General features: G+C 42.7%; 1 protein-coding gene across 7 annotated transcripts in view; it reads left to right on the plus strand.

Annotated features, from left to right (window-relative positions):
• zfhx3b (zinc finger homeobox 3b) overlaps positions 1-12,654 on the plus strand; it is a 272,318-nt gene that overhangs the window by 207,133 nt on the left and 52,531 nt on the right. For all 7 annotated transcript variants that reach the window (XM_079340133.1, XM_079340132.1, XM_079340135.1 and 4 more), the window contains one exon: positions 8,696-8,927. In XM_079340133.1, the coding sequence (XP_079196259.1) occupies positions 8,696-8,927 (232 nt within the window). The remainder of the gene's footprint in view (positions 1-8,695; positions 8,928-12,654) is intronic.

Below are 12,654 nucleotides of genomic sequence, written 5' to 3' on the forward strand. Positions count from 1 at the left end.
GGCCCAACAGATTCACCCTCTAAAGAAATCTTTGTTAGGACCGCACATTCTGTATTAGTGATGCCGTTAGCTATGCTCATGGGAGGTAGAGAAGTGCTGCACAGAGCTTTTTAACTGAAGTGTCATGCCTCCATGTGGGCATAGGTCAAAGGCTATACTGTGGGTCCTATAAAGAAAAGAATCCAAATGTGGATCTTGTACGGATAGTAGCTGTGCTCTGTCCGTGTATTAACTATAGTACATGTTATATTAAATGTACCATAATTCAACAAAGCTTTCGCTTATACTGAATGATGAACAGTAAGATTCAGAGGATGTGCTCGGTGATTTTTAAAAAAAAAAAATTTATTGGCCAAACACCCTGACACTTTAAACATAGCAAATTGAAGAAGCAATGACATTTTTTATTCCACTCAAAAGCTTTAGCTTTTTATCTTTAGTTTATAGTGCAATTTCAGGATTTGACTCATTAAAGTTGCAGCCTTGTAGTTGCCCTGTATGGGAGAGCTCACAGGTGGAACTGGTGGGTGTTTGCTGTATGAATTGCTTGAAGAACCCTCAATAGCAGTTTCACTCCAACAAGGCACTTCATGTTTCATGCAAAATAAGCCCACATATAGACCCACTCGGTATATTCACTTCCACTCAACCCCACTCCACCTTGTTAATTTTCATTTTAAGAAGAGGTCCTCTCAAAGGCCACGTTGCTCCTTTTGTCAGTGCGATGCTGCTAATAAAGATAGCTGTGTAAGACTGGGTTAAATATTGACACTGGCTGAGCACATCATCGCTGTTCTTAATTAGCTTGTGTCTCTCGCAGGCTTGTGTGAGGGCAGTGCATGAACAACTAAACATTTCCCTTTACCAGAACTCAAACTCTTCTCCTCCAAAACACATTCCTATGAATTTTACATAAAACGATTTGGGATTCTCGGAAATCATACAGTGCTCTAGCTATCACAGTCTTATTGCATAGCCTGAAGCAGCAACCAATTATGTGATAATGAAATATTTACACTACCAAACTGAGAACGCCGGAGGTGAAAGCTAGATAATATAAGCCCGAGGAAACTGTATTCAGTGTCTCATCTCTGTTGTTTTGTTAGCCCAAAGGTGGTGCAAGAGATCAGGTAAAGACAATAGGAAGTGTGCGTGGTTTTCAGTCTCCCCTCTTGTTTTGGACACATGTAAAGGCTTTTAGGGGGTCATAGTATTTAACAAAGCGGGAAGAGGAGAATTGGCATAAAGTTTTACCCCTGTATTCCTTTCAACTTGTGATGGATACTCCTTTGCAATGATACGGCAATGAATCTGCATTCCCGACATAGTGTGATGTTTGTTCTCAAGGACTAATTGTGTTTGGGTAATGTTCCTGCTCTGAATTTAATTCTAGCTGACTGCATTAATCATTAGAAGAAGTGTTTGCCTGTATCTTAATCTAACACTCCGACTCACCATCTCCCCCTTACTCATACACGTCTTGTTCACCTCCGCCCTCTCAAAATTCCTGCTTCATCCTTCGTCTTCTTCAGCAAGATTTTGGCTGCCCACATACACAGTGGCTGCACAAGGCCATCCTGCTATTGTGTGGTTGGCAAGTGACAAATGAAGAGGCAGTGAGGTGTTGGAGACTCTTGTCAGCTGTGTGGGTGTAGGGCTGCCTCTGCCTTTACCCTACTAACACTTCAGTGACCTACGGCACAGCTCATTGTAGATCTACACAGTCAGGCATCTGATCTCGTACACACATTTCAATTTAAAGCCCTTTGTTTCGCTGTTAAGCCAACCAATGCAATCTCTTTTTACGCCTTCCTGAGAGTGTCCTCTAAATTGCTTGGAAATCAAAGATGTACAAGAGGATTGTGTTTAACTTAGCTTTAGATGTCCTCAGACTAACAACATTTAAATGTTGTAGTGGTCGGCATTGCAAAAATGTCACCCTCACAGGAGGCATTCAAAAAAGTTGGATACACAAATCATAATCCAAAGCACATGACAGCAAGACTTGTCCCACTAGATTTTTATAGCCAGAAGACAGGGAGTGGTTTTAAGGTAGTATTAGTTGCCTCTGGTAGCAGTCATCTTTGTCGCTCACTACTTGGTGACTACAGAGGAATATTGAGAAGTTAGTTGGGTGCCAGTGTGCTTTTTCATTTTCTATTTCTCTTATAAAAACGTGATTGTGGCCTTTGGAGTTTTAGAAGTGGAGATAGTGTCCCTTTTCTAATCTTCTCATGATACGTGTGTGAAACATGAACTATTTTTTTCTTATGGAACAATTTAATGTCTCAGATGGCCTACCTCATGTTTTGCAAAGATGAAAATCATAAAATGTTCTTTCCAAGCCCAGTACAAGTAATTATTACCACCACTGTCCAAAATACAGGGTTGTGGTGTTGACACAGTACTGTGAGTAAAAGAGAGAAGGGCCAGGGCAGGTCCTGATTTGCCTCGTTCAGCTTCCAGATGGTACCTTGCGAGTACACATGCCATCAAGTGGCTGAAGCAGTTGTTTGGGTACCCCCATGGCTCCACCCTGCCCTCGCCTCCTGCAGGCAGACTTATTGTACTGCAATTTTGGCAAGCTCCTCCCAGCATGGCTTTCATAAAAGCACCAGGAGGTTAAGCTGTTAATTAGCTATTGAAAGAAGGGGCCAACAGCTTGCTGTTAATTTGCTTGACTGTTTTTTTTAATTTCTTATTTGGGGATCGACATCATTTCCTGCCTGTTTTGGAGACACTGCTGTGTGTCACAAAAGCACGAGCATGCTTATTAAGATGGCGGGAAATGTGTTTATCTGGCTGTGATTACAAGAGGACATTATGTATGGCCATGCTTATCCAAATGTTTTTAATGAGAGTGGCCCTGGACGCTGGTGCAAGGCTCCTGTGGGCATAGGCCCAGGCTTGTTATCACCACACAGGGCATTGATCTATCCACCTCCTGCTTGCATCTCCTTCGCTCCCTTTCAAAGACAGTGACTCGCACATGAATTATGTGGACACATTGATCACCTGATTGAGAGCTATTGTTTAGATCCCTTGGTCATTATTGGAGGAGGGATTACCCAACTCTTGTTTTGTGCATGCGTATGGGAGTGCATTACTCAGCTCCTTGTCATAGCACATACTCCCTTTAGCTCAACTTAGATATTCAACGACTACACAAAGCTGCACATGCTTTCACACGCACTTACAGCAGCCTACACAATCAACATGGCCCAAATGACTGCCTGCATTGATTGCCTTCCCTCTGCAATTATGTTCCCATTGTTTACTTTCTAGCATCTTACTCATTGAAACGGAATTCAATAATTATTGCTTTATTTAATGTTAAAGTAAGTAAGAGTGGTGGGTGTGCAGCACCAGTAGCTGCCTTTTCTTTAAGTGTCTCCATGCCCCCCCCCCCCCACCCCCCCCCCCCCCCCCCCCACCAGGCTGCTTTGTTTCATCGGTCTATGTTAAGTCATGCTCTCCAAGGACACCTTTAGCGATCCATCTCTTCCTTACCGGTCTCCCTTATGACACAGAGGTCCGTTTGTTTCTCTCTTCCTTTCCAGAGACAAATATGCACTGGTTTTTATTCACCGGTAGTGATGGATCATTTCTACACTAAGGCAGTAGAGGAAGTAACTTAACACATTATGGGCTTTGAGACAGAGGACCATGATGCACTGGAGGGGTGGCAGGGATTAGGGAGAAGAAAGGAGAAGAAAAGACAAAGGTGGGGATGAGGTTCAGGAAGCAGTAGGAAGGCCTGGAATACACAGTCCCCTTAAGCCACAACCTAACTGTTAGGCATGTTGCAGCTTGCTGTGGCTAATTCAAAGCAGCCACCGCACTTGGCACCCAGTGGGGCCTCTGTGGTTGGAGCTGTTGTTCGTGCTGCTGGCAAACAGGGACTCACAGGCATAACAGCGAGAACTTACTCTGCTTCTTCGCTTTCCCAAATAACCTGCTTATGTTCCAGGGGATTCCCACAGTACAGATTTATGACAACAAATTCCCCAAACATTGTCTACATATGTGCATGTGATGCTGGTAGGAAAGGAGTCAGAGTAACATGTCCTCGTCATAAGATAGCTTCAGTTTTCACACACTTTGAGGTGGTTTCTTCTCCCATTGGCCCCGGTTTGTTTTTCAACCCAACAGGCATATTACATTGTCTACCTTCAGAGTAAAACAAAAGTTACATCAGGGGTCATATCTGCTGCCATGACATCACTGTGTATGAGTGACAAAGGTGTTGACTATGTTATGTAACATGTCAAAAGCCAGGAAGTAGTTTGTATATTTTCACCACAGGTCAAAGTGTTTCTCCTCACTCTTTGAATATAGAGAGTATAATCTTTTTCATGTCAGATGACTTAGCTGCTGTTTTGCAAAGCATTGTATGTGTGAATGTGTGAAGTGTGAATGTAGGTTTTCTAACTGTGTAGCCCTCCTATGGAGTCCAAATATGTGTGCACAAACAGATACACTGACACAAACAGCAGCTGAGAGTCCAACAGACTGTCGCAAAGCGATAGCCAGCTAGATACTTACTGGCTCTCTCACAGAGGGAATTTGGCAGCTCTCTCAGAATTGATAGCTATTTAGCTCACAGATAGTCATCTGTTTTAATGCATTAATTTTGTATTAACAGCACTGGCAAATTTAATGGTGGAAATTACTGTATGACCATAATGGTGTGTGGCTGAGTGTGCGTGTGGGAGCGAGTGTGATGGTGCATGTTTGTGTATGTACATTTCTGATGTTCTTTTTGTCTATACTTTGGGATGTGTTTGTTGCGTGTACATGTTGTATTATACAGCTCCACTGGGAGCCATTCTCTGGAATTACTGGCTCTATCTCCCTTCCAGCCTTCCAGTAATACCCACCTCTATCTTGTGTTAGTTGGACTCTCTCAGCAACCACAGTGTTTTGTGTTAAAGGTGCACTTTTACTTTGCATTTAAGTGGATGGAAATGCAGATGTATGCAGTGCTCTGGGTGGGTGGTGAAACTGATACCAGCACGTATTGCCCACTCAGAGGGCAGAGTGGACTGAAGAGTTGTGAGCGAGAGGATGGGGTGGTGCCCACACCGCCCCTGTCCCTCTTTACCTGAAAAAAAGCGCAGAGCAATGCTTCAGCCTCCACAGAAAAAAGATAAGGTGCTCCATAGAAAAGAGAGGCTTGAAAAACCAGGATAGCTTTTATTAAACTATGAAAGCCAGCATAGTGTTAAACAAATCTTAGAATTGGACCTTTTGCTGTAAAACTAGAATCAAAGGGATCATCATGTTAAATATAATTGTTAAGGTATTTTAAATGTAAAGAGTCACAAAGTATCATTAAGGGTAATCTAACCAGCTCCAGTGTTTTAAATTGGCCGACTGCAACAGGACTTTCATGTGACTTTCACACATTCAAGGTGACTGCAACCAATGCGTTTCTGTGATCTTATCTGTGAAGGAAGACCGCATACAGTACATTCATAAGCACACACAATTTCTCCCATGCCCAATTGAGAACATCACTGCATTCTCTGCTCTATTTCTACTTGCTTAGCTGATTCTCCTATATGATGGTTGTAAATTCCCAGACAGTTCAGTACTATTGAATCCACGCCACTGACCCAGCCAGCTTCCCCGCCATTATGCTCCATAGCTCCCCTCCTGTTGGGGCCTCAATAGGGTGCTCAGAAACCCACGCCGACCAACTCCTCCCAGCTCAACATGACTTTTTCATTAAGCTGCCAAATTCCTGCATTGCAGTTGGAGGTGATTTATCATAAAGGGGCTTCATTGCAGGTTCATAGGAAACAGACATAGGCACTGTCTCAGGCATTATTATGTTTCACATTCAAAGTGTGCATGCATGCATGTGTGTGTGAACTGAAGAGGGTGATAGACTGTGAGCTCACTGTGTCCACACTGTGTTGGGGCTCTAAGATATGATCCTTGGAGTGTTTCACATGGATATTCGCTATGGAATCCAGTGAGAATCCATTGAGAAAGTCAGTTCATGCTTGACCAGAGAGTTTTTGTTCTCATGGGCCAAGCAATGCTTTTGCATAGTGCTGTTAATGTGGTCCACTCTAGTCTCAGCCCTGCTGAAATTACTGAATTATCAGGGACCACCTTTGTGATCACGACCTCTTCCCCTGACTCTAAAAAGCCCCAGACTGACTTAGGTCATGACCAGTGCAGGGATGGGGAAAGTGGTGGTTTACAGGTGTAACAGTTTGACATTGCAGACTGAGCTAGAAGCACTGGAGCAGGCGAGACTTGGCCCTGTTGAGGCCATCTCCCCTGCCAGTCAGGTTTATAGTGAGTTATGACCAATTCAGGGGCATGCGGTCTCAGGTTTACTCCTATATAAACCCCCTGCTTTTTATGGGAAACTATAAAACTTCCAGGATTTTTTTTTCTACCCCTTGAGAGAAGCTTTGAAGTTTAGGTCAGGTGCTTTTTTTTTTTTTTTAAACTTGTCCTCTCGTAGATTTTTGCAGCACTGAGTCATTTTTTTTCTAATTCAAGACATCTGCTGTAACTAAAAGCAGTATGCATGATGGATTTGGTGATATCTATAACTGAATCTGTCTCTCAGGTTTTTCTCTACTTCCTGATGTAATATTTGTGTGCAGAAGAAAAGGAGGAAGAAGAAGGAGGGCTACCACAATATCAAGCAACACCTATTCATGACATCATGGATTGCTTAAAACGAGGCAAGGAAGGAGAGAACGCAGAGACACAGAGCCTTTTACAATCACCTAATAACTCTATTACACCAAGCTTTGGGGCTTACAAAAAGGAGGGGGAGAAAAACTCCTATTCTCTTTTCCTTGAAGCGGTGTCTTAATGCACATTTTAGGTGTAGAAGTGAGAAATATGAAACCGAAGAGAGTGAAACACAATAGCTCAGAAAACCCCATAGCAATATTCCGATATTGCCAGAAAATTAAACATTAGGAGAAAGGGACAAGAGCGTTTTAGGGAGCCATAATATTGTTATGACTTTTTTTCACCATCCTGTCAACACCTGATTTAGAAATAATGTGGTTAAATGTCTAATGTTTCAATTGCTTTTAGATTTTTTCCAGCCAGCCAAACAGGCCATGCAGGTTGTTTTTTTTTTTTCAGGAGAGTTCAGTTTTGTTATGCTGAACGGTTCACCACTCTTTACTTATGATTCTGGTTGTAAACCTTATGTTTAAGGTAAATCAACAAATGTATACACTTTTGAAAGGCAGGATTTGTTATTCATCTTGATCCAAAAAAACACAAGTGAAAAAAAACAATACTCTAAAGCAATGTTTCTAAAAGCATTGATTTTCTATTTGATGCTTTAGTTATATATTCTTTTGGACGATTGTCATCCCTATTCACATGTATGTGTTTTTAGTTTTTAGAGCTTTTGTCTTACATTCATCAAAGTGAATGTAAAGGACAAAACATAAAAATATACAATGATTAAAATAAGATGTAACAATATATCAAATTAAATTTCTTGCTGATTCAGCATGCCTCACTTGACCCAAGGGGGCCAAGAAGATTAGTGGAATAAAAGTGGAAAACTTTGGGTGATTAATATTGATTGCAGCCACAGAAATGCCCAGTGAGACTCCAGAGTTTGATATTAGGAGCAACACATGACAGGCTGCACTCCAGTGTCCATACTGAGTCTGAGGCTTTTATTGTAAACATGCAGAAATAATCAGTGTGATGCTTTAGGATCGTGGTCAATAACTCTGTTGCTCACACCAGGCAAAGCCATATTGTGTCGGCCTTGCGTCATTGATTGAGCCGTGCAGGAGGTAATTAGACTGGAGCTCTGTGGTTGTGACTAGTGGTTGTGGTGGTATGGTGTCACAGCAGGGGTGTTAGGCATGTTGTGTCACTGCGGAGGGGGTCCTGAAAGCTGGACTAGGCCTGCTGTCGAGTCTTTAGAGGAACTTCTGAGGTTGACAGGTCAATAGCGGTGCTGATTTCCTGTCCTCTGAAGGTTGTCCTCCTGTTGTGGAATGTTCCAGTCTCTTTCAGAATGTACCAACACACACACACACACACACACACTCCCCTCACCTCCCCGACGGCCGACTTTGCCTCTCTTTCTCTATGAGAGAGCGAGGATTTAACTCACCATGATCAATATTTAGCATCCCATGCGTGAAACAAGCAGATGTTTGGAGTTTCCTTTTCAGAGACGGGAAGCTTCTGTTGAGTGAAGGGGATCAATGCTCCCTTCCGTCTGTGAGGCTGCAGACCCATGGCTTTCTGAAGGGTGGCTGATGTGATTCCTGCCCGCCTATGGGCCCATGAGATTTGCGTTCCTCCCAGGCCTCTCCTGTCCTGTTAGCCCGCTGATACAGACACTCACGCAGACAAAGTGCGCAGTCCAAACAGTTGTCCTGAAGTGAAAGAGGTCTGGATGTTAAACAACAGAGCTGTGATTGGGAATTGATTTGTTCATTTGCCAGCTGTTTGAATGAAAGTGAGTCGGTGGTTCCTGGCCAGCTAGCTGCCATCTACAATAACCATTTTTCTTTCTTTCTTTCTTTCTTTCTTTCTTTCTTTCTTTCTTTCTTTCTTTCTTTCTTTCTTTCTTTCTTTCTTTCTTTCTTTCTTTCTTTCTTTCTTTCTTTCTTTCTTTCTTTCTTTCTTTTCCTCTCTCTTTTCCTCTCTCTCTCTCTCTCTCCATCCCCTCCCACAGCACCTGCAGCAGCACGAGAACGCGGTGGAGGGGGATGCCTGCTACTACCACTGTGTGCTGTGTAACTACTCGACTAAGGCCAAGCTCAACCTGATCCAGCATGTGCGCTCTATGAAACACCAGCGCAGCGAGAGCCTCAGGAAGCTTCAGCGCCTGCAGAAGGGCCTGCCGGAGGAAGACGAAGACCTCAGCTCTATCTTCACCATCCGCAAATGCACTTCTTCAGACACAGGTCAGAACCAGCCCCTGTGGCCCTGTCTTTTTATGTGTTTGTCTCAACATCAGCCACACATAGCACATTTGTACACATCCATCTACTCAGTATATGCTATATACTGTATGCCCTATATTTCAAAATGTGCTATCAGAAAGTGTCCCTTATTCTTTTAGATAGATAGATTTTTTTTGTTGTTTTTTTATAGCAGTGTGTTACACTCCTCACTTTTACAGAGCTAACAGAAATTCTAACTAAATAAAGGAGAGCAGTTTTGAGATGGTATTGAAAAAAGAAATCACTGGAAGTTATGGCTTTTAATTTAGAATATATTATTGATCTTGAATTTGTTTGCATCATTTAAACTGAATATGCCTGCAAAACCTGCCTTCACGTGTGAAAGCAGAAGTCCTTGTTGGTGGTGGCTGTCATTTTCAGCCATTACATATTAAGGGAGAGCATTAAGGCCAGAGTAGGAGGAGACTAACAACAGCTGCGATAACAAACAAAAACACCAACAACCAGCTCCAGCTACAACAACAGTAGCATGACTGAAACAAAATGCCGTGACTGCTCATTTATTACGGAGTGATTAGGAAGACTGAGCTGCGGTCAATTAACACTCTTTCTTACACAGATTTGGTTTTCCAATCACTTTAACTCCCATGCCCTTACAAAGGGCCTCTATTGTGTGTCCCTCCAAGAGGGAACCATTACTTCCCTCGCACACATACTCTCTGTCTGTGTTATGCAGGGGAAAAAAACGCCAGCTTGTGAAGACGCTTTGTTCCAAGGAGGCAGGGATAATGAAGCCAGCGGCCGGGAAATTGCGCAAAAGGCAGTCACAGATCTGAAGCAAATCATTAGAGAACATATTTAGCTGAGCAATTAGGGACAATTAAGCTTTCTGCTTGCTGCACTCCAAATATGTTAATGACTATAGTACAGTGGACATGCTAACATGGAAAGGCAATAGGAAGGGCCATTTAGGTTAAAAGGCTTGGGCAATGGGGGGGTTTGGGGGGAGGGGATACTTTCTTGTTTTCAGACAGCGGGAGTTGTTGTGCTCCTTCTGCCTATTTTCATTTTTGCATGTTTGGCAGACATTGTGTTCATCAATCTTTTTTTAACATTAGATGTTCTGTATGCCATGTTTGTCAGGGTGAGGTAACCAGGCTTTAGTTGAAGTAATGGACCCCCTGCAGTGTGGCTGTGTGTTTGTGGTATTCTTGCACATTTTTTATTTATTGTAGTGGTTTGTATAATATCTTACAGAGAGTTATTTAATTATTTCTTGCTTTATCCTACGTCCAGACCGCCTTTAGCACCTGATAAAGATGTTATGTGACCCCTGTTTAGCATTGTGAGCATCTGTTTTAAAATCCCCGTTTTTACCTTTTTTAAACTGTTCAACATGTAACTGTTTGTTTGGTGAGGTGACATAATCGAGAAACATAATAGTAAAGGTTAAACTAATAAATAAATACAATTATTTCTGCACTTTTAAAGTATGCTGCAGAAAGATCACCAAACTAGACACATTTGCACCTGTTTCCGTCCCAGCACAACCTCCTTTTGTGACAAAATACAACAAAGGAGGAAAAGAAGGCGTTTTCTGCAAATGACCTACAACAGTTATTCTGCTTTGTAACTCTAAAATTTCTGACTCCACAACTTTCAAATACCATGTCACGACCTATAGATGCCTTGGTCAAACTGCATCAGCTGTGCTGGTCCATCTGATAGCCCCTCCCCCACCCCTGGGCTCAAACCATTTCCCTCCCAGTGTAATGTTTAATTTCCTCTTTGCGAGCTCTTCTGTGGCACAGGGCTCTTTTTTGTGGTTAAGGCACACTTGCGAAATCAGTGGAACGTTGCCTGGCTTTTTAAAACAGAGTTGGCCCTGGATTTCTGGGTCACCTTGAGTAATTCCCTCACCTGCTGCTGCTCTGTGATCCTGCGAGTTGATTCTCCGTTGGAATTCGTATTTTTTCCCAAACACAAGAAGACTGCTTTTGTACAAAGAGTTAGCAGCAATAACCAAGCACATGGCAGTTAAATACAGATTGCTACAATGAGACGGTAGCGTGACATAATTTCTAGAATATCCCTACTATATGTTCTTTAATGTTTTTTAAGTATTTACCTACATGCGCAGCAAACTGTTGCCTCTCTGTGACAGCTATGTTTAACTGCTACTTTATGCATGGTCTTGTGTCTTTTTTACACTTAACAGATTTTTTCAAATTAATGCTCCTCATGAGGATGTAGCTATGTGGGATTGTGCTGGGATTTGTATGTCCTCTGCCCTGAAAGTCAGAGGAGAGCAAGTGCAGCTCCAATTAGACTAACGTGAGAATAAAAGGCTTGCATTGTTTTAATTCATGCTCATACTGAGAAAGTGCTGTTTAGGCATGTTTTTCTGCAGCCCCGCCTACATTTGTCTTCTTTAACCCTTTATCTGTGGGGAAACAAAAGGGGTCTCAAAGGGACCTCGGGGCTGTACAGCTGTTCAATGTGCAGGGATCACTGAAAAGAGCTGTGCTCTCACTGCTCTAGTTTTAGCCACTAGTGTTGAGGAGAGCATTGCCAGACCGGTACGGACACACAAAAACAGAGAGAGACACATGCATATGATAGAAAAGACAGAACCCACATGATGCTTTCACTTTGGAGGAAAGTTGGTTTGACACATGAGAACAAAACACATCGTAGGTTTAGACTTTTAAAAGGAAAAGGTAAAACTGAGAGTCAAGTGCAGCAGTGGCCTCAGAAAATTCATAGCAACACTATTTGGGGAATATGAGAAAATAGTATGGCACAGGCACAAGAGCTTGTGTGACACTTGAGCGTCTGATGACCCTATTTCATATGAATGATGTTCACCAGGGCATATTACTCCATGACACATTAAGGTTTCTCATTTCTTTACCTTCAGTCGTCTGTTGTTATGTATTGAGCAAAGAACAGAATGAGATCATGCCTTTTTAAAAGGGCAAAGTTAAATTGCACTCAAGGGTTGTGTGCCCTGCTGCAAAAAATGTTTGCTCTGGTTTGTCTGAGAAAGAGAATGAGAGATAGAAGAGTAGAATATTAGAAATTTACAGCGGTGGTGGCGTACATTTGTGTAAGGAGGAGGTACAGAGGAAGAACAAACGTGGGTGACAGTGTGGATTAGCTCCTGCTGTAAATCTGCTTCAGTCACAGATGGCAGGCCCTTGATCGTTGGGCTGTGACGGCTTGGCTCTGAACGCAGAAGGAAATCCCTGTCTGTGAGTCGAGGAGGCTGGAAAGGAGAAGGTTCGGGCTGGGGCCGCCTTGGCAGCCACCAGTCATTGTCTCCTATCTGTGTAGACATAGTATCCTGGGTATTCAAGGGCGAAGTCTGGTGTGGGGAGGGGTTATCACACTTTTGACTCTGCAGTTGTTTTATTTCGCCACACTATGAGAGCTTGTAAGTGGAACTTAAGCCTCCAGTGAAGATCAGCGTTACTTTTAATGACCAGTTTGAGAAACTGGGCAGGGACGTTGTGTCTGCATTATTAACTGGAAATGAGACGAAAAGATGCATACAAATTACTGCAAAATACTGAAATCCACTATGAGATCCGTTGCTTGTTTCGCTAAAAGGGGTGCACTGTCAGGGTCACACACCTAATAGTAAGGCCTGTTCTGACAACAGAGCCATTTCTCTTTGCTTCACATGCCTCTCTCTCCCCTTCTGCCTCATGCATAATTCTTCAAA

This window comes from Symphodus melops (genome assembly GCF_947650265.1).
Source record: "Symphodus melops genome assembly, chromosome: 3".
Lineage (NCBI taxonomy): Eukaryota > Metazoa > Chordata > Actinopteri > Labriformes > Labridae > Symphodus > Symphodus melops.